The 27,197-nt window shown below is 42.4% G+C and overlaps 2 protein-coding genes across 3 annotated transcripts in view; both read right to left on the bottom strand.

The window, feature by feature from the left end:
* The window catches only part of LOC130113126 (UTP--glucose-1-phosphate uridylyltransferase-like), a 28,888-nt gene extending 18,323 nt beyond the window's left edge, over positions 1 to 10,565 (bottom strand). Inside the window, exons 1-3 of one of the 2 annotated variants that reach the window (XM_056280648.1) lie at positions 10,364 to 10,565; positions 7,152 to 7,267; positions 6,227 to 6,334 (exon numbers count right to left, since the gene is read on the bottom strand). In XM_056280648.1, coding sequence (XP_056136623.1) covers positions 6,227 to 6,334; positions 7,152 to 7,250 — 207 coding nt within the window. In that variant the 5' untranslated portion in view covers positions 7,251 to 7,267; positions 10,364 to 10,565. Of the gene's footprint in view, positions 1 to 6,226; positions 6,335 to 7,151; positions 7,268 to 9,304; positions 9,644 to 10,363 lie in introns of those variants that run through there. The other variant, XM_056280647.1, reaches the window with a different exon arrangement.
* Positions 10,566 to 11,975: 1,410 nt separating this feature from the next.
* Positions 11,976 to 25,515, bottom strand: LOC130112538 (malate dehydrogenase, cytoplasmic-like). Its single transcript, XM_056279953.1, has 9 exons — positions 25,436 to 25,515; positions 23,745 to 23,843; positions 22,881 to 22,977; positions 18,703 to 18,878; positions 17,368 to 17,490; positions 15,945 to 16,121; positions 14,644 to 14,757; positions 13,025 to 13,114; positions 11,976 to 12,274 (listed from the first exon to the last, which is right to left on the bottom strand). The coding sequence occupies exons 1-9, from the start codon at positions 25,436 to 25,438 to the stop codon at positions 12,152 to 12,154; spliced, it is 1,002 nt and encodes a 333-aa protein (XP_056135928.1). The 5' UTR covers positions 25,439 to 25,515; the 3' UTR covers positions 11,976 to 12,151.
* Between the last annotated feature and the right edge of the window lie 1,682 nt (positions 25,516 to 27,197).

Below are 27,197 nucleotides of genomic sequence, written 5' to 3'. Positions count from 1 at the left end.
ACACCACAACACTTCTATTTGTAACTTCACTACCTTCCTTCTTCCTTGCGCATTTGACAGATATGCTGAAGATGTGAAACACACCATGGTGGGCTGTCATTTTCCCTGAGCAAGACCTCTCTGATGATAGTTTTTGAAACGAGCAACTATAAAAGATGTGGCTATTTATGGATTAGTTATTGACTAGAGGAAGGTCCACACTATTCATTAACTTCATTCATTCATCTTCAGCCACTTCTCCGAGGTCGGGTCATGGTGACAGTAAGCTATGGAGGGCTCTCCAGACGTCCCTCTCCCCAGCAATGCCCTCCAGCTCCTCCTGGGGGATCCCAAGGCGTTCCCAGGCCAGATTGGACATGTAGTCCCTCTGGATCTACCCCAGGGTCTCCTCCCAGTTGGCCGTGCCCGCTAAACCTCCAATGGAAGGTGCCCAGGAGGTGTCCTAATCAGATGCCCGAACCACCTCAACTGGCTCCTTTCAACGCAAAGAAGCAGCGGCTCTACTCCAAGCTCCCTCCGGATGTCCAAGCTCCTCATCCTATCTCTAAGGCTGAGCCCAGACACCCTACGGAGGATGTTCATTTCAGCCGCTTGTATCCACGATCTCACCCTTTTGGTCACTACCCAAAGCTCATGACCATAGGTGAGAATTGGAACGAAGATTGGCTGGTAAATTGAGAGCTTTGCCTTCCAGCTCAGCTCGCTCTTCATCACAACGGTCCAGTACAATGTCCACATTACTGCTGATGCTGCACCAGTCCGCCTGTCAATCTCCTGCTCCATCCTACCCTCACTCGTGAACAAGACCCCGAGATACTTGAACTCCTTCACTTGAGGCAACAACTCATCCCCAACCCGGAGGGAGCAATCCACCATTTTCCGGTAGAGAACCATGGTCTCTGACTTGGAGGTGCTGACTCTCATCCCGGCCATTTCACACTCAGCTGCAAACCATCCCAGTGCACACTGGAGGTCGCGTTCTGATGAAGCCAACAAAACCACATCATCTGCAAAGAGCAGAGATGAATTCTGAGTTCCCAAAACAGACACACTCCTCACCTTGGCTGCGCCTTGAGATCCTGTCCATGAATATCACAAACAGAATCGGAGACAAAGGACAACCTTGGTGGAGTCCGACACCCACCGAAAACGTCCACACTGACATAGATAAATTAGAAAATGCATCTTTTTCTCTCCCTTTTGGCCTTCCATCCACACTGAGCTGGCATGTTTGACCACATAAAATGGAGCTGTTCAAAAAAGCTCTCCAAAGTGGATAAATATGAAAACACCGGTTTCATGTTGTAGTGTGGATGACAAAAACTGAGCTTTTTTAAAACACTGATGTATGATTGTCATGTGATCAGTGCAAAGCTGCCGGCTCAAGTGGGCATGGGCAACACCGCATGGCCAATGGAGGAGACTTGTAAGCGTTTTTCTACTGTTTTGGTGTTTCAATGTGGATGCTGAACTTTTAGAGAATGGTCGAAAATGTAGGAGTGGACAGAAAACGTTCTCCTCGTTTCCGCCATGAAAATGGCGTTTACCAGTGGTGGCTATAAATGTATAACAAAAACCCTGTGCACTTGTCATGCCACAGATCATCCTAAGGATGGCGTTATTATAAGCTGTTCCTGATCATTAATAAAGATTGCCTTTGCAGGGGGAGAATCTGAACTCCACTTGCAGATCTTGCAGATTAACTGTCTAGGACACACTGGCATACAAATTCCCTGTGTTGTACTCCAAGCCTGCTGACAGCACAGGGTTAAAAAAGAAAGAAAACTGTGTGTGCAAATTTATCCGCCTGAATTTGGACCTGCTCTTAACACCTGACCAATCAAATTGTCACAATGCACCATTTTAACACTCTGACATTTATGAGAGCGACTCTGGACCATGTGACCAAACACACGAGATCCTCAGCAGACAGAGAACCAAACAAAATCAAAAACAGGTGGGGGGGGGGGGCAAATGACTCCCTGCAATCGCCAGCGATTCCTGGAGACACAAATGTCACACTGCAGTGCTAACCTCGCTATCCCTCAAGAAAGATTTACGAATGCTGGAGAGGTCAAACTATTCTTAGACTTAACCTTCTGTCTGCCCAGCTATTCTGGTGTGTGTGTGTGTGTGTGTGTGTGTGTGTGTGTGTATCATGTTGGGGAGATAGTGAAATGTCATCATGATGATACAAGATTGGCCCACTCCTGTCTCTCTCTCTCTCTCCTTCTCCCCACATTCTCTCTCTCTCTCCTTCTCTCCACACTCCCTCTCTCCTTCTCCCCACAAAATCTCTCTCTCTTGCTCTCTCCTTCTCCCTTTATACTCTCTCGCTTGCTCTCTCTCTCTCTCTCTCTCTCTCTCTCTCTCTCTCTCTCTCTCTCTCTCTCTCTCTCTCGCACTCGCTCTCTCCCTGGCCAATCTAGTAACCTTGGCTTGGTTCAGACAGAATGCAGTTCGTCTGCTTCCTGGTGTACAACTAAATAGGATCAGAGCTCACTTTAAGGCTCTGTCACACCTACTTTGTTTTCAGTGCAATTCTTTTGGGCTTTGCAGCGACATCCGTCTTAAGCCGCTTTCGATTGAGTTTCCTGGCACTGCCGGTCCTGTTCCCCGCTCACACATACAGCTTCTACTTGTAAGATTTATGGATAGAGTTCGATCAAAGGATGATTACACTGTACAATTACAAATGTCTTATCTTATTCTATTTTTTATGGATTTCCCCCCCTTTTCTCCCCAATTATACCCAGCCAATTACCCCACTCTACCGAGCCGTCCCGGTCACTACTCCACCCCCTCTGCCCATTCGGGGAGGGCTGCAGACAACCACATGCTTCCTCCGATACATGTGGCATTGCCAGCCGCTTCTTTTCACCTGACAGTGAGGAGTTTCGCTAGGGGGATGTGGCGCGTGAGAGGATCACCCCCCCGTTCCCCCTCCCCCCTGAACAGGCACCCTGACCGACCAGAGGAGGCACTAGTGCAGTGACCAGGAAACATAACCACATCCGGCTTCCCACCCAGCCAATTGTGTGTGTAGAGATGCACGACCAAGCCAGAGGAAACATGGGGATTCGAACCACCGAGCCCCGTGTTGGTAGGCAACGGAATAGACCGCTACATCACCCATCCATCCACTATCCAAACCGCTTATCCAACTCAGGGTGGCAGGATGCTGGAGCCTATCCCAGCAGTCATTGGGCGGCAGGCGGGGAGACACCCTGGACAGGCCGCCAGACCATCACAGTGCCCATATTTCATATTTTTCATAGTATTTCATGGTATTTTCATATTTCATAATAGTTCAAGCAAGTGAAAATCCTTTGCTCAGGATGCCTGCTTCTTTTCAGAAACTGCCAGAGAAGGTTTGGAAACATGGGGCCTATGTTGTCTCTTCATGAGTGGCAGAACTACAACAGCAGGAATCACCAGCGCTTTGCCAAAGTCCCAAAGGTTTTTGAGAGGAGTCCTCCACCTTAGAAATATAGCTCAATATCACAAATAAGAAGACATTTTGTTACATGTCATCACTTATGCCCTCTTGACTACTGTGTGAATGTATGACTACTGCATTTCTTTCTTTTTAGCACTTGCACTTTTGACTTGCAACTTTTAGTGTGAGTTAAAAGCAAGCTTTAGCCTACTTCGCCATTACCCTCGAGTGTTTGTGTTATTATTTTGCAGTGTCACGGTTGGTTTTTTTATGTGGGCATCTTTTTCAAGCTGTCTTGATGCATGCTCAATCTTTTTCAAGTTTTTCATTGAGTGTGGAATTTGATGTGTGCCTCAAATGTCTCATATTGTGGCATTTAGGTCCAGTTGATGGCAAGGTGTCTTTTTCAAGTCTACGCCAAGTTTTCAAGGTTACGTCACCCGGACACCCCAAATGTCTTATTCTATAGTAAACTACGGCATCTGTAACTCGTATTTATCATTTCATCACTCTTGATTTTTCGTATAGCTGTACCACACAGCTGACGATTGATTTAATTCTCTGCCATGTGTGGAAAGATGCGATCTTATATCTTGTTTATAGGTATAGCCACTTTTTAGACATTTGTAAATTTGCTCTTACTTTTGCTGGTTTGCAAATAAATGTCTCACCTCATGCAAACGCCTGCCGCGAACAAGTCTCGGGTCATTCCTCGTGATTGGTCCACTCGCTTTTTTAAGACGCTCTATTAAGACGAAAAAGCATCTTAATACAGCGACAGCACAGTTTTTTTCAAACAGACTCTTTAGACCTCAAAATATTTTTCAATGTATTTTACCTGTTGCCTTTTTAGTCTTTGAGGTTTTAATAAACTGGGTGGTGAGGCCTCTTTAAACATCATCAGTGCCGGATAATCCCAGCAGAGACGAGCCTTGCTGCAATAAGCAAATTAAGTCCCCCCCCCCCCCACGTATGCAGAGTTGTCAGTTCTGAACCTGAAAATCTCCTCGTCTCCCCCAGAAACCCCTCTGCAAGTTTGTCCAATCACCTTTAAATGCTTTCCATCACATCACTCCCAGTGAAGCAGCTCAAGTCTACCTACCTATCTATCTATCTATCTATCTATCTATCTATCTATCTATCTATCTATCTATCTATCTATCTATCTATCTATCTATCTATCTATCTATCTATCTATCTATCTATCTATCTATCTATCTATCTATCTATCTATCTATGTCTGTCTGTCTGTCTGATCACACCGAACCATGTTGAGATTTTAGTGATTCTGTGAGATCCCAGAAAAAAACAGAAGTAATCATCTAATATTTTCAGTGGCAGTAATACTCATTCACGTGCCTCAGAGGGTCATGTGCATGCAGATGTTTTCCAACACAAGACAAGACAAGACAAGACAAGACAAGACAAGACAAGACAAGACAAGACAAGACAAGACAAGACAAGACAAGACAAGACAAGACAAGACAACACAACACAACACAACACAACACAGCACAACACAACACTAGCTGGCTGGCAAATTATGGGCTTGTCAGCTAAAATGTACACCAGACATTGGGGGGACAAACCAACAAATTACACCTCTGCCAAGTGTTCCAGTTAGTGGTGCAGCAGTCCCACCAGAGGAAACCTAATACACTGCACTGTGTTCCAGTCTGGACACAACCCCCCCCCCCCCGCCCCCGCCAGCATTCCCCAAACCACACACAGACACACACATGACTTCCCTCAAGGGCGAATGGTCAGTTCAGAGACACTGCGAGACATCAGCACTACTATGGGGCTGGGAACAAGATTAACAAAGGTTTGATATTAGCAATTCCCTTTGTAAAACCATGCTCTCCTTGTGGAAGACCACCTTGTGACTTTGCTTTACAAATGAAGTTATTATTCTGATCTGCACTAGTGTGTAAAACCAACCTGTCCTGTTACAAGGGTTGAGAAACCTGCCCCTGAAGGGATATTGTCATTACTACAACAGACCATATTCTGTGTATACAAGGCTCCTATGCAAACATAATATATTGAAAGGGTTTACGGCAAAAGCGTTAAACATCCTTTGCAATATGAAATAAGTATGTTTTCTTAAGCAACTTTTAATGCGTTCAGTTACATCTAACTAATCTATCTAGTTCGTTAAAGTCGGGAACACACCAGATGATTTCAAGGCCGATTTTGACCCTGATTAGGCAATGACAACTGATTTTCGAGATTGTGGAGAGTCTGCACCAATCTGTGCAAAATAGAGCAGGTCATCATGGACAGGCAGAACATGTTATCTTGTAGTGTGTGTGTGTGTGTGTGGGGGGGGGGGTTGGTTTAAGACTCAAATCCCTCACCTCCCGATCAAGCCTTCGACCAGTTGTGGCTGCCATGATTGTATCAAACATTTGTGATTTTTATGACTGGAATATGGACACGTTTGAGCTTCTCGGCAAGAGTGTGCACCTCTGCGACTACGGTCATAACCAGTGTGCTACTCTACGACTGTAATACCCATAAGTCCCGGTGGTGCTACACATTTGCGGTGGTTGAGGTGAGTTACCCCCCTTCAATGTGAAGTGCTTTGGGTATCTAGAAAAGCGCTATATAAATGTAATGATGATGATGATGATGATAAATCAGTCATTAAATGTGTGATGCCAAGTCTTTTAGCAGTCAATTAGGAATTTAAAAGTCTTCTAGTGTGTTTCTGGCTTAGGTGGTTTGTTAGCAGTGACAGAGGTCCTACTGATGCAACCTGGAAAGTTATACTACTATACTTACCGAATCTTCAGGGGGCCTAAGGATCTTGGCCCAGTCTACTGAGGGACCTTCCTTCAGAAGGAATCTGTGAAAGAGCTTCTTAAAACCCTCAAAATCCTTTCTGGCGATCTGAAAGGGCAAAACGTCAGCCATCAGTAAACCAGATGAAAACAGTCAAAACACAATATATATGTGGAATGGGGCACAAATTAGTTTTTCACATTTGTTTCTCATGCATTTTATAAAGACGGACAACAACTCGAGGTTAGGATGACCTATAATATGAAGTCAATATCATTGCAGGATTGTTTGCAATATGTGATGACTGTTTCTGATGAATACAGTCTTCCCCTGTTTTACTATTTACAAGCAGAGCTACAGCTGGACTGAAAATTCTTCAGTGATGTGTAACTCCAGCTTGTCTTCCGTCAAACTGGTGTTTCAGAAAGATGGACGGATGAATGGATGGATAGCTGGACAGATGGATGGATGTGGATGGGTTGATGGATGAATGGATGAGTGGGTGAATGGAAGCATGATGGATGGATGAGTGGGTGGGTGAATAGATGAATGGACGAATCAAAAGAGATAAGGGATTAACAAAGTATATCTTCTTCTTAGATGGGTAGGTGGGTAGTTAAATAGACAGAGAGATGACAGTAGATCAAGTATTTAGTGTGACAGTTTGAACTAGCGTTGGGTGATATGGAAAATATTATCACCATGATAATCATAGGGGATTTTACATTATAATGACTATATCGTGATATTTGCTTACATATGCAAAAACACAATGTTTAAGAATCCCACTGAGGTTCATCACATTGAACTATTTGATAATGGTAAGTATTATTATAATTATTCTCCCTCAAACATTTCCAACCTCGTTTTGTGAGAAACTAGTTAATATTCTTGTTCGAACACACCGAAAATGCAACCAGCCCACCTCCGCCTCCGTTCCCTGGACTGTGCTCAGCAGCGTCTCCAGCTCCCTGTGCATGGACAGCTCATGCTGCTGACGGAGCTCCTCCTGAAACTCTGTCATCTTCCCTTGAGACAGGTCTGGGAGAGAAAGGGACAGAGGATCCAAGAGACACACATAAAGAGAGAGCGAGAGACCAAAAGAGAGACGAAGAGGTACAGAGAGATGTGCAGATGGTCTATTAATGCAAATTTCCTAGTGATATTTGTTAATTTTTTTTAATTTCTGCACTCTGTATAAAGGTATTTTTACAGCCCCATTACTTCCTAACCTGCTTGGTACTCCTGGATATACAAGACTCTTTTGTACTCTTTTCTAATTATTCTGACTCCGAGTCCTTCCGCTTCAGTATACTGCGTTGCATCCCTTGTGTCTTTTACATTAGCCTCGAACCGAGTCGTTTCCCTTGTATGCGTGAATTTACTTGGTGAGCAATAAAACCGGAACCAATTATCTAAGTAGCGAGGCAGAGAAGGTCTAGACTCAGTCGCTGTTTTCCTTTCAAGTTTTGTTCGGCAAATTTCTTAGAACAGATATGACTCATAAATACTACCGGCTATCAGCAACTTTTCCAATGTTCACTGTCAACAAACCACAACAACAGACTGGCTTGTGACATTACGGTGGAGGCTACTTTGCTCAGCTAAAGCTGTGATCCAAAACAAGGGCATCCTTAAGGTCCCAGGAGACCTCCAAAATAAAAAAATAAATCACTGCATTAATTAAGTGTAATTCAATAGATATAGCTAGATAAATAGACAGAAAAATTACTAATCCAATTTTTGTATTGACTTGATATTCTCATTTTACTATTTCATCATATTTGATTCTTTTTGACATCTAGCAGACATTCTTATCCAGAGCACCTGACAGTGACTGGCCACATAACGGCTCTGTGTCTTACTCAAGAGCACTTCAACAGGACATGTTTTAAATGGCCTTTTCAGGGGATTGTATGGGCGATGCTTTAATTACAGGACAGTCTGACTCTCTACCAGATAACCGCAACCACCCATGACCCTAACTCTGCATGATATTCTCTATTTAACCTCATTTTGCTCTGGCAGAGGTCGCCGGCCTCCGTGCTCCTGCCTCAAGACCTAATGAAAAAGCATCTCAGTGAAAAAACCCTCGAACACAGTCCCTCAAAACTAAACTGTTACTAATCATCATCTTCAAGCCGGAGTTAAAGGTGCATCTGCATTGAAACTCTCTTGAAAATCTTGTATAAATGCTTGTATAAGTCAATCCTTGTGTATATAGCTGAAGATTGTTGTGCTGTAGTGTTGTTATTCTATGTTAAGTACACTGAGAGAGCCGCGAAACTGGAGTCAAATTCCATGTATGGGCAAACCTACATGGCCAATAAACATGATTTTGATTCTGAGAAGGATACCAAACCTCCATGTCTGATACAACAAAGATTTATTGTATATTTCATATGCAACATATATTAAGAAGTTGTCACCCATTATATGTGCTTATTAAAAATGTGTTGAAAAAGTGAGAAAACTGTGTATTGTCCAAACCTGGACCGTAAAGTGCATAGGTCCTGAGGTGATGGGAGGGGACACGTATCACCCAACATTCAAAGAAAGTAAATTTGTTCTATTAACACTGATTTGATTGATTTTCAATTCAACCCAGTATCTGGTCAATTCAACGGGCATAAATACATTTTCCCTGCCTGAGTAGCAAACTGAAGAATCTTGTCTACATCTCCAATTCATTCCAGTTCTGTTGGGTGAAAATGCCCATGTCCAAGAAAATTAATTCCATTCTTTCCCCCTGCCATGTTTGTATTTTCTATTTACGTGCCGAGTCAAAATGGTGAACTGGGAGACATAAAAGGCGTCTACTGAACCCATGAGAAGATTGTGACATTTAACACAATCACTGCACTGAAATAAAGCTTTACCAAAGATGCATGTTTCCACTTCACTGACAAATGTATTAAAAAGAGCAAATCGGTTAATCTCCAGGTGGAGATGTCGACCTGCTCTGAACATCTATATACTTCTGCACCCCCCCCTAAAAAAACATGTAAAAACTCTTCAAATGCAAAGTTATTAAAGTAGGTGTTAATTACATCGCTGTCAACACAGATGGAAACTTACCAGTTACAGTTAGTGACATTTTAAAACAAATTTAAAACACTATAACGGGGGGAAAAAGTGCCCAGTGGCAAATGAGTGAGATTGTAGGTTATTTCCAATATCCTCTCAGCAGCAGAAACCCGAGGTCAGAGTCGGTGCATTTGGTTGAATCTGAAACGTGGTGCTCCTTAAACAATGTGCCCAAACTCTCACAAAGACATCTTCATCTGTCCAGACGGAATGTGGTGCAGCGGGACACTTCCTGTGTCTCTAGCAGACAAAATGAGACCAAGACTCCAAAATTCTGGACCGAGGAGCCTGTTATAAAGTGCTGGACAAGTGATCCGCAGTTGGGATGACTTTCTGTGGCAGCTCAGAAAAAGAGAGAGACTGAAAGATGGAAAGGACTTTATTATGAGTGAAGTGGCACGCACCCCCCACCGCCACCCCCACCCACATGTCAAGATTACCCTAAAAGCAAATAGGTTATGGCTCACAGTCAAAACACTGTAAATTGCCCTTCCCTCCAATGATCACGTACGGAAACTATACAACCCCCCCTCCCCCTATTCTCACACTAAGCGTGGGTGGTGTCCGTAGCGCGCCCGTAAAGACGTTCGTCTTCTTGATTTATTAAAAAAAAATCAATCAAAACTCATTTGGCACTGTACACAAAAAACAGGCTAATATCAATACACTGAAAACATGTTACACACGTATATTAATCATATTCTATCGCGCTTTCACACACACACACACACACACACACACACACACACTTGATGACGATGTACACACAGGTGTCTTGTTTTGACCACCTCTTCTCTCCTGCGTACATGCACGCGTCAAGAGAGCGTCAATGTGTGTTAATTAAAGCTGCGCTGACAACCGTGGCAGCTTGTATTGTAAGGCAGGGCGCAATGGGCAGGGGCTAACAACTTATAACGGTGCAGCTTTAGCAAGTGATGCTAGCAGGCGAGGCCAGACGATGCTTTGGCGTCACACATACGCCTATTTGCAAGCAACACGTTTTGACAAACTTCACAACAGGCACAGGTCCCTCGAAGCTAAGCTACCCACCTTATGATAATAGCAGTAACCTGGACAGCCTCAATGAAATCCTGGGGGAAACTTGCTTGACCAGGACTAGATATATATACTGTGTATAAATCTGAAAATCTGCTGATAAACAAACTGACTAGTTATGGTTTCTCCGTCAACTTTCTGTTCCGTTTTTCTATCGTGTCAGGTTGCCCACGAAACAACCACGCGAGCCAGCCCAGCCCCCTGAAGGAGAGCAAGTGCAAGCGGAAATGACGTAGTCCCGTGTTACTTTTAGAAAGGACGTTGATTGGTGCATGACATTAGCCAATTAGATCATGCTAAGACGTCTCTCCCATCATCCAGGTTCTGTTCAGGTTCTGTTATGTTCAAGTTCGGACGCTGGTCTGTTTTTATTTATAACGTCGTTGACAGGAACAATTATGTCGTTCTGTACGCAAAAAGTATAATTTTAATAGATTGGATTCTAGTTCAACGCGTATTGACCCTCTTCTGTCACGTCTGGCGACTCAAATGTGTTGGAAGTGAAAAACTATTTGTGTGACAAAGCATGCGGAAGTGCTGCTCTCGTGCGGTAACGATGAACCAACGCACTGATCTCAAATTAAAGGCGAAGTAGTTCAGTCTCATCAGCAGTCCTCTCCGGAGGCAACCAGATACCTCGCTATGAGATCATTACAGTATGTGGGACGTTAAGTAACACACAACGCGACATTTCTTCTGGACAGTGTAGAAAACTTTTACGTAACCAAGTCGATTGGTGGTCCGTCTCTTTAGTTGGTTCCTCCGGTTAGGCCCCCCCCCCTTCTTTTTGTTAGACTGTTGTTTATGTACTTGTGTGTTCCTCACGTTAAGCATCCCAAAACTTGAACCACTCTCTATACTTCTTTTTTTGTTTTTTGGTCAAGTTTATCATTTTGAAAACATAGATTCCTGCAAACTGTTCTTGCAAAATATCACCTTTACTCACTGCTGTTGGCCATGCTACCCCATCATTAGTTTCGACTGTTCTGCAAGAGCAGTAGTATGCCGGAATCCATTTCTCAAAACTTAATTTCTGTCTGACACACCTCTACAAGATAGAAAATGTATTTGCACTGCCAAAGCTAAGTTGAACAGCTAATTAACCATTGTTTTGAGTTTCTTTCATACTCAAAATCAATTGAAAATGAGTAACTGTTTAAGGGGCTGGTAGGTGAAACTCACAAGCCAGTTTTCAGTGTATAAACAACAACAATAATAATAATAAAAACACATGCTATCCATCCTATTAAAAAAAACATTGTTTCAGGAAAAACAAGATCATTATTTCAGTATAGTATAAACCTCTTTGACCATAAAATAACTAGATTTACTTTAAATTGATCAAACAAAGAGAGGAACTTCCCAAACATTATAGAGGCATCATTCAAAAACAAGGAGGAGGTATTGAATAAGTTGGTTAGTTTCCTTTGTTGTTTTTATTGTTGAATAACCATGTTCTGTTACAGTTTCTGGGACAGCTAGTGTGCGTTATCATCTACCAACACATACATTCTCCCGGTGTCTTCCAAACAAAGGCCAGGTTTGTGGTCATAATGTAGGTTTTCTTAAAACCTTATGAGGTGGCCAAGTGACTCACATGTGTACACACACACACACACACACACACACACACACAAACAAACAAACATACATACATATACACACAAAGAGAAGTTAAAACGCCAATAGGACGTTCAGAGTGGAGGGATGTCCTCACAGCCGTGAGCTGGGAGCATTTTGGGGATCTAAGAGCTGTTGCTGTGAGCCAGTAGATGTCAACAGTCACTGGGACAGGAAGGCCAGAGCGGTGTCTCTCTCCTCCACCAGCTCGGCGGCTGTGGCGTCCATCTTGGCCCGGGAGAAGTCATTGATGGGAAGGCCATCAAACACTTTCCAGGTCTTGTTCTGTTGAAGAGAAGACATGAACTGGTTTGCACAGGTAGAGCAAGCCACTGCCAGGAGTTAAGGAAGAGGGGAAAATGACAATCAGTTCTGTTTTCTTTTTTTTGGGGGGGGGGGTGAGACACTGCTCTATTGAGACACTGCTCAATAGAGAACAGGCTTGAGTTGTGAAAATTATTTTCTAAAATACCATACACTGAATTCTTAACTAAGCACATTTGAGACAACAACTCAGCAGTTTGGTATCAGCAGTTCAGAGCTGGATGCAAATAACTGAAATAGTGGACATTCCAGTTTGAGATGGAACTTTAATAACAAGAAAGGTAGAAAAGCATTGTCATCACAGAAACACCATCCACTACAAACATGGTCAATGCTTGTTATCAACCTAGATGTCCTGCGAGTATGAGCTGCGACGGGCTGAGAGAGCCTTAAATAAGCTACATCAGATAACTATCAGTGTAATGAAGATGAGATGGTGTGACTAGTAGCATTGAGGAGGGGTTGTTTTTGAGAATGGCAAGTTTCAAATATCCTGCCTTCTGGAGATGTTCTGAGTCTTACTCAAACAATCATCTATGATGGGAAGGGTCAAGTTGGTAATCCTGGTACCATACCTGCCCCCTTGTTAGCGTCAACATCCACACAAGGTCTCCTTATAGATGCTTGGGCAACTTTTAAACTCACTGACCTGATATTGTTACATTGGCTGTTCATTGGGTATTAAAATGTCATCTGGTTTGAAAGACCCACCTTGATTTGAACCGGGAATGAGTAGATGAGGTCCTCTGGGATTCCATAGGAGTTGCCGCCAGCATACACACCCATGGAGATGAACTCTCCCTACCAAGTACACAATGAGATACCGTTCACCGTCTCATCCCCTGCAACTGCCACAGTTGGATTCATATACAGTTTTGGTAATCAATATTAACTGTGGCGACCCCTGAGAAACAGGGAACAAGCCGAAAGAAGGAAGAGGAGGTACCCTGAGAAACAGGGAACAAGCCGAAAGGAGGAGGAGGAGGTAATCAATATTAAAAGATGAACTGCAGTTAGTAGTGCTACTGAGCAAGGTAAGGAAATCTCAGAAAGTTGAACCAGTTCATCTGGACACAAAGTTTAGTGGGAGAAACATTTTATCACTCATATACGTATGTGACCTTGTGAAGTGAAATTATGAATGTAAACATGGAAAACTCTGCAGCTCATCTTTAAGGGCCTGATGCTGCCAATGCTACATTTGTTTGTTGTACAGGTGAAATGAAAGTAGCATGTGGTATTTTTACATCACTGATGCCACCGCCTAGGAATCTTGTTGTCAGAAACTCTGTTATTAGGTTTTATTTTTTCAGATGCAAGTCACCTCATGGACCTGGCTTCTACTCACACACTTACTCACAGCAGGCTGAAGATACACCACAAAGGGCAGCTGACCACATGCACAACTCGAGGACTGCTAGGTAAGACTAGTGCTTTGCATCAATGACACCATGTCCTTGTTTCTTTGGCAGTAACAGTATCTACGACCAGTCAAAGTGGACTTTACACATTATGAATGAAACAAATAACAGCTGAAATGACCTTGTTGTAAATTTTAAATCTCTTAAAGAGTCAACTCCAAAGCTTTGAATTGACACCGTTTGGCTTTGTCGCTAAACATTTTTTAATACAAACTAAGTTTTGCATCTTCTGATTGAACTGAGGTTCTCTAAAATGTCTTAAATTCCAGTGTTTCCCTCCAGGAGCACGAGAGCCTAGATTTGCAAAAATCACTGGCATGGAACTACCACAACTTTACAATATTTACACCACTTGCTGCAAAAGGAAAGCCAAAACATCATTAAGGACACCAGCCACCCCACTCATGTGCTGTTTTTGCTCCTTCCATCTAAAAAAAAAAAAAAAAAACATTACCGGAGCATTAAATCATACACCACCCATCTCAGTAATAGTTTCTTTCCACAGGCAGTCAGGTTGCTGATCTGCTGACGCATTCATTTGCACCTTACAATGTTGCGTTATGGTGTAATTCTCTACATTGTGTATATAATGTATGAATTTATGTGTATATAATCTATTGCAGGTTTGCAGTGTTTTTTTGTTTTTTTTGGGGGGGGGGGTCCTTGGGTCCATTGTGTTAAGGCAGAGAGCCAGAACACTTGAATTTCTTTCTTTTTTTTTCACAGCAGTATATATTAAAATTTTTATATCAAAACAAAAACAGTTTAATTTTCCTCTGCCGTTCAGGGACAACACTGGAATTTCATTCGACATATGACAAAGTTGAACTTGATTTGTGTTCTGCCATCTCCCTCGGGTTCAAAAAGTACAAATGGGATTCGTCCCTTTTCCTCCATTTACAAACTGACCTCTTTGGTGCCAAACCAGATGTCTCTCATGTGGTCACAGATGGCCTTAGCGGCAGACATGGCGCTGGACAACTTCCTGGCCTTGATGACAGCAGCACCACGCTGCTGAACAGTCTACAAAGAGAGAGAGAGAGAAACAGAGAAGGGACAGTTTAAAAGAATTAGAGGATGTGATGAGGCTCTTCATAGCAGCTCATTCAGGGAGACCTTCAAGTCAATTTTATTTGTATAGCCCAATATCACAAATTACAAATTTGCCTCAAGGGGCTTTACAGCAACACAACATCCTGTCCTTAGACCCCCTCATCGGATAAGGAACAACTCCCTCTTGGCTTGCTTTCCTTTCCAGTCACTGGCAGTTACCTGTTCTACACCATGGTATACCACTGGTATAGTTAAACTAGTACAGTAACATTACGCTACCATATTTGGTACTGTCCAGCTTTCAAAAGTGGATTTGTAGGAGTTTCATCAATATACTAGTAACATACAAACACACCTGTTCGATGTGACGAAGGTAAACCAAAGAGTACTAATACTTTGACATAGCCATAGTAGGCTTAAATTGGATACAGCAGCACACTGATGTGGTACCATAGCCCCAGTAGGCCAAGAATGGATATAGCACAGTACTGATACAGTGCTCTCGCCCTAGTAGGCCAGGAATGGGTATTGGACAGTATTGACACAGTACTATAGCCCTAGTATGTCAAGAATGGGTATAGTACAGTACTGATACAGTACCATATCCCTAGTAGAGCTGATATGGTTATCTGCACCTTCCCTTATCTACTCAATAATCATTTAGAAAGAATGAAACCCGCTTTATTATGTCATTGTACAGTTGTTCAGTTACAATGAAATTTGTTTTCTGCATTTAACCCATCCTATTGTATAGAAGCAGTGGGGCAGCTGCAATGCCTGGGACCAATTCCAGTTCTTTTTCCGATTGCTTTGGTCAGAGGCACAGGCAGGAGTATTAACCCTAACATTCATGTCTTTTTGATGGTGGGAGGAAACCGAAGCACCCGGAGGAAACCCTTGCAGACACAGGGAGAACATGCAAACTCCACACAGAAAGGACCTGGGAGCTTTTTACTGTGAGGTAACAGTGCTAACCGCTGGGCCACCGTGCCAATGTACCAAGTGTGTAATCTGTTTAAAAGTCAACGCAGGTCATCATGTTTTATTTGGGATCTCAGTAAATCAGGTCACAAGAGTAGGATTCAAAACAACTTCCAGGATATACTGACGAATAAATATTAATAAAGAGTCCAAGTGATTAACTGTTGTTAACTCACTGAGATGAAATCTCCTTTGAGCCAGGCCTCATCCTTGACTGCGTCGAAAGCCTTCATCTCATTGCCGTGAACCTTGACCTTCGCGTGGTGGACGTCGGGGTACTGGGTGGAGGAGTGGTTACCCCAGATGATGACGTTCTTCACATGCTCAGCAGACACTGCGCAACGCATTGCCACCTACAGGTTAGAGATGGGAAATGCAGACATAATGCCAGAAATCTTTTGAAATTTTGTAGTAGTCAGTGTTGCGCAAGTTTAATTTGAATTCCGTGCTTTGGTTCAAGTTGCCCGTTTTTCTTGTTGTAGCACTACTGCTGTTTATGTCTTGGTGCTTGATTTCTCAAAGTACCAAATATAATCTTAAGCATTAGAAAGACAATGTAGCAGTATGTAGTAATATCCCATCGCCGTGCACAAGAGTTATGCCTTGAAGAAATGGAATAAAAAGGATGACAGGATAATAGTAAAATAAAATGTATTATAATATTATTGTTGATGTTGGGTTTATTTTTTCGATTTCATACACCTCACGATAGGTTTGAATGTCTCAACATTGCTATCTTCTGGCCAGGCAGAGGCTGCAAACAAGCCATTCAGCCTTGCATTGTATGCTAGCCTGTGTAAGGCACAAAACAGGCACAGTCCTGCTCTGCCTTTGTGTGTCATATTATCGTAAGGATGCGTGTTCGCACATGTACAATCAGTTCCCACATAGTTTGATATTCACGTAAAAAGGCAGATCACTATGCTGCTTTTAAAAGTCACTGTAGTCTGCCAGTGCTGCACTTCTACGTCCACGGTGCTGTTGTGAATTGACACGTACACCCTCCAGCGACTTTGTACATCCAGCAAGTTCAAGTGGGCTCACATGACACTGCTACCTTCTAATAATAGCCTTCTGAGTGCCATTTCCATTGTTGTTGCTTCAGTTTGAGTGTCGTGGATTTTTATGTTTTGTAGGTGTATTGTTATGGGATGACAGTGGCGGTCATTGTGAAATATTGTACATGGTCAAAAATCGCGATCTTGTTTTACACGTAAAGTTCATTGAATTGAATTGCCTTATGGCAATTGAATTATGGGGAAGAGATATTGCACAATTTGGATATCTGTGCAGCCTATTGTGCATAAATAAACCTATTTGTTGTGAGGTTTTTGCTCTTTCTCCATCTGTCTCTCTTACACAAACAAATGCACTGCAGTGTTATGAGGTGTAGCCTATTGGGAGAGTGTAATGGGGACTATTATGGAGTAATTGCTTAAGTTTGGTAATGGTATTTTTAGATCTTGAATTTGAAGGATTGTGCACTTGCCTGCTAATGCATATGAAATAATCATTGGTGTGTGCGTCCTGATCTGAGACTGCCTACCTGGCCCTAGATCTCACAGTACGTTACTGGTGTGTGTACGTGTGTGTTCTTACTTGGGAGGAAGCTCTGTTGTGGTCCAGTCTGGTCAGACAGGAGAAGTTCTCCTTAGGAATGGAGGGAGCGGACTTGGATGCGATGAGGCAATTGGTGTTTGCGGGGTTTCCCACCACCAGGACCTGTGACACGAGATGGCATCAATTTAAATCTATTTGTTGCCCCCTATATTTTTATTCCAAATTGAGATATGAAAATAATACCCTTACTGTAAGTAATGATATCAACATAGCAAATGAGAAAGCAAATCTCGTGCTAGCTAATGAAGAATAACTCATAATTTTAAACTACTGCAAAATTTAGTCATTTTGAACCCTTTTACTTTGGAAATAACATTTAAATAGGATGTAATAATGACTCATGCGTTCAGCTAGTATTACTAAAAACAGTTTTGAGCTCTGAATTTTAAGATAAATAAATATCTCGACTCTGGGAGGGAACCTTGAGATACTGCTTTGTTGAATGGAAACACACATCTTCATATTCCTTACAACCATTATCTCAGCTTCATTTATTTGAATCTCTGTAAAGAAACCTGTGCATGAACTGAGCATAAACTTAAAAATCCTACATATTGAAGCTTTGTGATGCTTTTCAGTACATCACACGCATATGATAGCTTTATCATACAAACTGTTAACACTTTTTGATACTGAATTCTAGATATTGCATTGAGACATTTGGTAAGATGCAGTGGAAACAGGGTTCCCAGGCATGTGATATTGACATTTGCTCCCCTAGCGAAAAATATACAGCGATGTGGTGGCTAAAAAGACAAAATGTCTGTGTCAAAGTGGAATACAGGTTCAAAGACCCAACTGTTCTCTATAGTCTACACAATCCCCATATATGAAACACATTAACCTTGGCCAAAGATGAGGTCAGGTTGATTTTGTCATCCTAATGTTTGTGTCGAGGACTTTGGCCATCAGGGGCCCTCATGACGTTGCTGACTTTCATGTGTACACACTACAATGTATGCCCTACACACAGCACTGAAGGACCTTCATCCATTAGCTTCTGAATCCTGTCACGAGGCATCGGCATGTTTCACCGAGAAGACATTTTGAGATCGTTTTAAATGTCTGCGTAAAAACAACTTTAGTCGTACCAGAAAACAGGTGGCTTGGTTTCTCACCTCAAAGCAAGTGTGGAAAGCAAAATAAAAATGTATGACTTCCAAAACTGAATTATAGACTAAAGGAATATATCAGTATTTATCAGTTTTTAGAGACGAAAACCTGTGAAAACAGTTTTGATTCCTGTTGCAGTGAAGCAACGGACCCGAATGCAGGCCAATAGACAAGACAGATGAAGGACAGGGCACCAGTTACCTTGACGGTTTTCTTGGCGTACTTGTCCAAGGCAGTTCCCTGGGTCTTAAAGATGGCGACGTTGGCCTTGAGGAGGTCCTTCCTCTCCATGCCCTCCTTTCTAGGCATGGAGCCCACCAAGATGGCAGCATCCAGGTCCTTGAAGCCCACCTCCACCTTGTCGGTGGGGATGACCTCTGAGAAGGAAGAGAGGAGAATCAGCTCATCTTATCTCATCAGAATAGTTTGATTAAAGAGGTACAGTACCTGCTGTTGGAACTTTACTGGAAAACTACGGTTAGCAGGTCAGAGCTTACCTTACCGAATATTAGCTTACATAATAAAGGTTTGTGAAAATTTCTCGCAATATGTTTAGCTCCTTTTAATTCGCAACCAATGGTAACACTTTAAACAAATAAAAGCATGGTGATTATCATAATTGGTAGTAGCCATAGTAATATTATCATTAAGCTCAAAATACACAGAAATTATTTCCATCGTTTCTCCATGTTATAGGGCCTACCTAGTGGTTGGTTTAGTGGTTCTGGTCTTTTGTAAAATGTCAAAGAATGCATCAGTTGTGTACATTTGGCCTCAGCGTGCTCACGTCAGAGGATATCTTCACTGTAATTTACCACGAACATAAGCAAAGCTAAGCATCCCTTGGGAAGACCGTAAACCTTTATTCGCTGCTCAGCAGACAAACACGACACATTTCTTAGACATTGGTTTTCAATCAGACGGTCTGGTTTTCAAATCCTTTCTTTGGGTGTAGCTGGAGATGTCAACCAGATTACTAAAATGTCTGGTATATTTTTGTCCAAGACCAACAGTGCGTAAGCTGCCCAGCTACAAATCGTTTAAAGTAGCGTTTGTTTCCATACAAGCAAGGAGCAATTTTATTATTTTATTTATTATTAGCGCAGGGATTAACGTCTGATTTCTCCAGTCACGGATGGCAACTAGGAGAAAGAAAAAAAAAAAACACACACACACACACATTCTCATTAGCCTATACGTGTGCATTCATGGAACATGGCGTTGTTTCCTCTGTAATGAATTTATCTTATTTTCTTAAGTGGTGGTTGGTTGCTAATGTTTGGTTCTAGTTAAAAGTCAGTAAATTAAATAGCTCTAATTGTGAGCGTAGCAATTATAACACAACATGCAACGTACCTCCTGACTTGAGTTCCCCCTTCACACACGCACACAAAGTACAAGTACACACATCAGGGGGCATCACGTCATAAGTCTCATGTGACAAGGGGCATTCCTGCTCGGCTGTGCTCCTTGACTAATAGCTATGGGTATCATTCAGATTTTAATGGTACTACTACTCTTACCGATACTGCTGAACAGTAGGTGCTTTTATCGGTTATTTTTGTTATTTTTTTTACAAGAAAAAACAAAACAAAACAAATAAGAACAGAATCAACATTGCTTTATTTTCTCATGTCTGGACAGAGCATTACTTTTAATCATCAACCCATGTTTGTATAATTTAATTAACTCCGTGTGGGCTCCAGGCTGCTAGCACACATAACATACCTGAGGTGGATGGGGCAACGAGATGAACTACAAGCTAGGCAGTCAAAAACTGCATTTCTCCGTCTGTATTTGATGCACTTTCGCTAGCTGTTCCAAATTAATTAATTAATTAACTTTCCTTTATTAATCCCTTTGGGGAAACTCAGTCACTGCAAATTAACCCATCCTAGCTGTGATCTGTGTAGCTAGGAGCAGTGGGCTCCCGTCTTCATGCTGCAGTGGGGGACCAACGCCAGTTCTTTTCCCATTGCCTTGCTCAGGGGCACAGACAGGAGTATAAACCCTAACATGCATGTTCTCTTTTGATGGTGGGGGAAACCGGAGGACCTGGAGAAAACCCACCGCAGACAAGGACAACATGCACACTCCACACAGAAGATGACCTGGGATGACACCGAAGGTTGGACAACCCCGGGGTTTAAACCCAGGACCTTCTTGCTGAGGTGACAGCGCTAACCACTGGGCCATCATGCCGCCCGATTGCTTGTGTTTCCGCCCTTACGTGCAAAACTTGTTGCACTTGTGGCAAAGAGCATTGTCAGCATCGACTTTAGTGAAGTAATACCAGACTTTTGACTGTTTAGTTCTCTCTCCGCCATTGTCACTACGAGCAGGCTGTGTGTGTATGTGCACTCACGTGCGTGCGCCTGAGAGAGAGAGAGAGAGAGAGAGAGAGAGAGAGAGAGAGAGAGAGAGAGAGAGAGAGAGAGAGAGAGAGAGAGAGAGAGAGAGAGAGAGAGAGAGAGAGAGAGAGAGAGAGAGAGCTGGCCCCGCCCCTCGGCACACATATGACAGGCTTCGAGACAGAGATCCCTCTTCTGGATTGGGAATAGTGAAAATGCATCATAGACAAATATGTTAATCTATATGTTTATCGCAAATTAGAATTGGAGTTGGTGAGATAAAAAGTGCAAGATAAAGTTTATTAAGCCTTAATAAATAGAAATGTATCTTCTTAATTTCTCAAATACTGATATCAGAACCGTTAACGGCAGAGCCTTTCAATAATTTAATCATTTAAATACTAATTTTAATAATCTTTAACAATTTAGTCTTTAATAATTTAGCACCGGTGCCTGTTTAATACCAGGTTTCGGTACCCATCCCTATTGACTAATGACTAAAATACAGCAAAAATTCAATTTTAGATGAAAACCATTCCATAAAGTAACCGTAAACCTAAGAAAACATATCTTATGGTATCGGAGCAGAATTTGACTAAAGTGGGCCTTTTAATGATTGTGAAATGGCTGATATAGCCTTATCTCAACAGGTCATTATCCACAGCCATCCCTGCCCTATCAGTTATTTAATTAAACTGAGTGAGCCCCTCTTACAGATAAAAACATGTACCGTACTCTGAAATCTTGCCAAAGCAGCTGATGGTGGTGATAAAAAGAACAGTTTCGTCTCTGGCCAGTAGTGATGAAAGCCAGCAATATCAGAATGGACTTCAGTCAGAATATGATAGTGCATCAATACCCCCCCCCCCCAAAACACCCACCCACTTCTATTGTTTTCCCTCCACAATCACAACTGGCTGGAGTCTCTCATAGGGTGTCAAGAACCAACCAATAAGAAGCTTTGTGGCCGACTCACTCCCCACTCCCCACTCGCACATTGCACTCCAGTTTGGGAGAGTTTACAGTGAGGTCACATTGGATAAAAGCAGAAAAACATGCAAACACACTACTTACCCACAATGTTATGTCTTTTAACATTAACATATTTTTACTATCTTCACTTACACATACAAATAAGTAGACACGACACATATTAGCACTTGACGCATGCACACACACTGTTCTATCATGTGCTCACTCATTAACAAACACAAAAACATGTATACATACAAACACACACTTGAAAGAGATGGATGCACACACATACACGAAAACCCCATTTCTCAAATATTTTCCAGATGTAAGCAAGGTTGCATGACTCAATACATTAGGTACCACGTGCTCTGTGCTCAGTACACTAGGTACTTGTGTTTATGTTCACATCTACAGCAAAATTCCAATATTAGCCTGATTTAAAGGTAATAGTTTGAATGAGTTATGGCCATGTAAACAGGTTTTTTTTTTGTTTTTTATTTCCCTAGTCGGAAGATCTTAGCAAGTTTGTACGCATTTTTTTTTAACACGGAATAATGCATTATTAGCTGGGCTATTATAAAAGGTTGTTTAGGGCTTAATTGTATGGAAACACCTTATTTGTATTTTTTCCAAAATTTTCACTTGCTGCCATCTGATGAGCGGCAACAGCCTAACAGACTGACAGCACTCATTTGTTGTTACACAAGCTGTTGATTACATACAAAAATAAGTGAAATAAAAAAGTCTAATCATTTTTGGGGCAAGTCAAGTCAATTCGTGTTTAAATATTTTGACCAAAATTGATATGGCTGGAACAGAAACCTTGATCATGGCTTTAAAAATGAAAGGGAAAATTTTCATGTGGGGAGCAAGTTAAAGCCATACCACAGAATGTTTGATTAATCTTCATTCAGTGTTACACTTCACTTCAAGTAAACTAGAATATGAAAAATGTTTTTTGGACAACTTGTGTTAACAGTTTATACAGACTGTTATCTTACTCGGAATAAGGATCTTAATGGAGCACATAGTATAGAGGCTTGCACTGCTCACCTCTCAGCAGCGGGAGAGCACAGTCCTGCAGCTCCATAACTACCCCTTCCAGCACTGGCAACATGGGCGGGATGTCCAGCAGGACCAAGATGATTGGCTGATGATGGTAAGACGGGCACAAATATTAGCAAAGAATAATCAGTGAGTTGTTCCACAGAGCACAATAACGGGGCAAACTAGGGCAGGGCAATAATTCAACATTATCCTTTATCATCTTTCAGTCGTATTGTATCAGGATGAAATTTGATATTGTCATAGCATGGAACACAACTTTGTTGTCCAAACTGACGAATGAGAATCTTTTAATTCAACATTCTAACAAAATGAGGTTTGAAATATTTGAAGGAATACATTTGAAATCTAGTTTTGGTTTGATATTATACTTTACATTACCTAACAGTTTAACATGATGAACCTCAGTTGGATTATCAAATATTGTATTTTTGCATATGTAAGCAGACAGTGACATATCGATATAATGTGAAATTATCGATGATTTTCACATGACTTTTCATACCACCTAGCATTTGGACAAAAAAGAACTTGTCTCTGTGATTATGGGATAGAGCCATATAGCAAACACCACAGTCAGTGCAAAGGCAAGACACACAGCAGATATACTACACATAATCACCCCATGAATAGAAAATCCTGGACTGGAAAACTAAAGTTCCACAGCTGAAATGAGATTATAGTTTTTACCCAAAATCCCACACATTATTCATGTGTTCTTATGCAACAGTCATAACCTGCATACTATAATACCTAACTGCTTGTTCTGTGAACCCAAGCTAATTTAGAAAGGGATGGGAATGCTGCTGCTATCTATGTAATTCTATGTAATCCATAACGGCAGTCTTTTACCTGGTCCTTCCCAAAGACATCTCCCTTGGCAATGCTGTACAGCAGAGAATAGGCAATCTGTCCAGCAGCGCCAGTCACCAGAACACGGATTGGTTCGGCCTAGAAAAAATACAAAGGAATATTAATGATAATCATAATAATAATCATAAAAACAACCACAATAAGAAGACGATGATGAAGAAGAACAAGAAGTGGTGCTGGGCAATTATTAATTTATACGGTTTATAGTCTCTCGAAGGTATTGTATCTGGATGAAAATTGGATACTGTCATATTGTGATACACAACGTTGTTGTCTAAATTAATAACAACAGAAATCTGTCACACAAAATCTCACAAAATGGGGTCTGAAATGTTTGAGGGACAATTTGAAAATGAGTTTTGGTTTGATACTCGACAGTTCAATGTGATGAACCTCTGTTGGATTCTTAAATATGGTATTTTGGGATGCATAATCAGATATCTTGATATAATATTGATATAGAAGTAATTTATTGATCCCCATGGGGAAACTGATCCTCTGTATTTGACCCATCCTATACAGACTAGGAGCAGTGGGCAGCCGCAGTGCAGCGGGGGGCCTGGGGACCAACTCCAGTTCTTTTGCCATTGCCTTGGTCAGGGGTATTGGTACAGGAGTATTAACACTAACATAGACATTTGATGGTGGGAGAAAACCGGAGCACACTGCAGAACCCCCTTGCAGACACAGGGAGAACATGCAAATTCCACACAAAGGACCTGGGACGACCTGGGTTCCAACCCAGGACCTTCTTGCTGTGAGGCAGCGGTGTTAAACACTAGGTTGCATGCTACCGAAGTTCCCAAGGTTCATCGTTATATTTTTTTCCATATTGCCCAGCACTAATAATAACCAATAACCGTCAACGGCGGATTTAACTACAAACAATATGATGCAAATATGGCATGCAAAGCCGTCTGAGTGCATCATTGGTTTTGAATTGATGGCTACACAATGTTTGAATAAAACGCAGCCCGTCATTTGTATTGCAACAGGATCTGCCTGCAACTTGTGCATGCTGAACCTGTTTCCTAAAGCAGTCGGCAGGTCACGCCTTATCTGTATGTCATCCAACTGTTCTCATATAATACATCACTTTGAGTGGCCGCTGCAGGTAGAAAGGCACTATATAAACGCTGTCCAGCCATCCACTGCGTCAACGTGATTAAATGAATATAAGGGCGATTATGCATTTCTCCGCGATGCCACGCCACAAAGCCTGACGCTGCAGAAAATGGTGGGGGAAGCGGGGACGGACGCTTTAACCGCGCAAGCGGAGAAAAAGAACGGAAGCGATGTGCTTCTGCTACCCCGTCACCATCGTCTTAGCGTCCCGTTTTCTTTTTTTCGCTGTCATTCGGTTTCATATCGGAGATAAAACTGTGCAACCCGGTGCGAAATGCAAGCCCTTTTTCTGAAAGCACGGATACTGAATATGCAGGAAAAAACCCTCCAACTAACAACCACAGCAATTATCTAACGTCTTAAACGGTCAACCGAAGAGAATCAGATTGAAAATGATGCTGTTGGCCCTCCGGTCAATGTCAGTCACTGAACAACCACGTAACGCTAGCGCACATTTTAACGAATTCCACTTTTGAGAAGGATGGTGCATTCAGAAGATGCACCCTATTTTTATCTGCCGGTGGAAAATTAAGCATTTCGCTTACCATTTCGACAGCGTTCGACGACCTTGTTATGTGTGCAAAGACCGCTCTCCCTGTTCGGACTGGACGGAGGGTCACCTCTATGGTTGTAATGAAATGTCACGCTATGCGTGTCTCTGGGCCAATATGATGACGGGATATGTAGTTTTATTTCTACCCAATGAGGGTCGTTTTAAACAGCCAATGGGAGGGGAAAAAACACAATCCCCCATGAGGGAGAGCGCCGGCGTTCAGTCAAACCCCGCCTACTTCTCCATATTTGGCAGACGTTACTAAAAAAGGCTCAGTTGGAGTCCTGAGGAATTTGCTCTCTTTACCGACACTTGCCGGCGGATATCAGCCCTGCACGTCAGGATGATCTATGTACACGTACCACCCATGGATGTACCACCACTAACAGCAATAGAATAATGTGGCCACACAATTACTGTCATTTTGATTGTTATGCACTCTGTAAAAGAAGTAGACGCAGTGTTAGTTTATTTTCATAATAATAATAATAATATTAATAACAAATTAAACTTATATAGCGCTTTTCTAACACGCAAATTCGCTTCACAATAAACGGGGTGAAACAAGACAACAGATAAACATAACACAGACATACAGAGTTGGATGGGAAGGGGGGCTACGAGAGGGAGAAACGGCAGCCACACACGACGCCAGCAGTACTCTCCAACTTGAAGAGATACAAAAGGGGAAGAAAAACAAACATCATAAATCACATAAATCACAGATGAAAGCAAGTCTGAAGAGGTGAGTCTTGATTAATGACTTAAATGTGGGCAGATCACAGCAGTGTCTGATGCGCTTGGGGAGGGAGTTCCAAGAGGAAGGTGCAGCAGGTCGAGTGCTTGGTCCTTAGACTGCCTCAGATTAGGGGGGGATGAGAGTGAGAGGGCAGGGAGAGGGGGGCAGGAGAAGGCAATGGAGAAGTGTGTATTGAGACGGGATTGGAAGAGTGGGAGGGATTCTGAGTATCTAATGATTTGGGGGAGTGAGTTCCAGAGCCTGGGAGCTGCCCTGGAGAAGGCTCGGTTACCAAAGCTGCGGAGGTTGGACCTGGGGGTAGAGAGAAGGGAGGCTGAGGTGGATCTGAGGGACCAAGAGGGTTGGTAGGGGGAGATGAGGTCGGTGAGGTATGGGGCAGCCAGTTTGTGAAGGGCATTATATGTAAGAACCAAGATTTTGTAATTGATCCAGTGGGAGATGGGTAGCCAGTGAGGGGTCTTTTAAGACTGGGGTGATGTGGTGCCAAGATTTGGTGAAAGTTAAAAGTTGGGTGATGCGTTGGGCCAGTTGGAGTCTCTTGATAGAGCTAGCACTGATGCCATAGAGGAGTGAGTTGCAGTAATCAAGGCGGGAGGAGATGAAGGCATGGATCAGTGTCTCAGCAGCAGGGCGTGTGAGAGAGGGTCTTATTTTCGCGATGTTGCAAAGGTGGCAGAAGGAGGATTTGACCATTTGGCGGATATGGGACTCAAGGGGGAGGGTGGGATCAAGGATCATACCAAGGTTGCATGCCTGGGAGGAAGGGGCAACAGTAGTGCCATCAATTGTGAGTGCGAGGTTGCTGATTTGGTTGAGAGTGGACTTAGAGCCAATGAAGAGTTCAGTTTTATCACTGTTGTTTGAGGAGGTTTTGCTGCATCCAGACTTTAATTGCAGACAGACAGGAGTCGATGTGTGAGAGGAGTGGATTGTGAGGGGATTTGGTGCTGAAGTATATCTGGGTGTCATCAGCATAACAGTGGAAGTCCAGGTT

The sequence above is a fragment of the Lampris incognitus genome, chromosome 5, assembly GCF_029633865.1.
Source record: "Lampris incognitus isolate fLamInc1 chromosome 5, fLamInc1.hap2, whole genome shotgun sequence".
NCBI classification, from domain to species: domain Eukaryota; kingdom Metazoa; phylum Chordata; class Actinopteri; order Lampriformes; family Lampridae; genus Lampris; species Lampris incognitus.
This window is presented reverse-complemented; position numbering and strand designations above follow the sequence as displayed.

Coding starts and splice junctions, on each gene's coding strand:
- LOC130112538 (XM_056279953.1), bottom strand. Junction 16,122..17,367: donor ACAACAGAGCTTCCTCCCAA/GTAAGAACACAC, acceptor TCTAACCTGTAG/GTGGCAATGCGTTGCGCAGT. Junction 12,275..13,024: donor CATTCCCGGTTCAAATCAAG/GTGGGTCTTTCA, acceptor TCTCTTCAACAG/AACAAGACCTGGAAAGTGTT.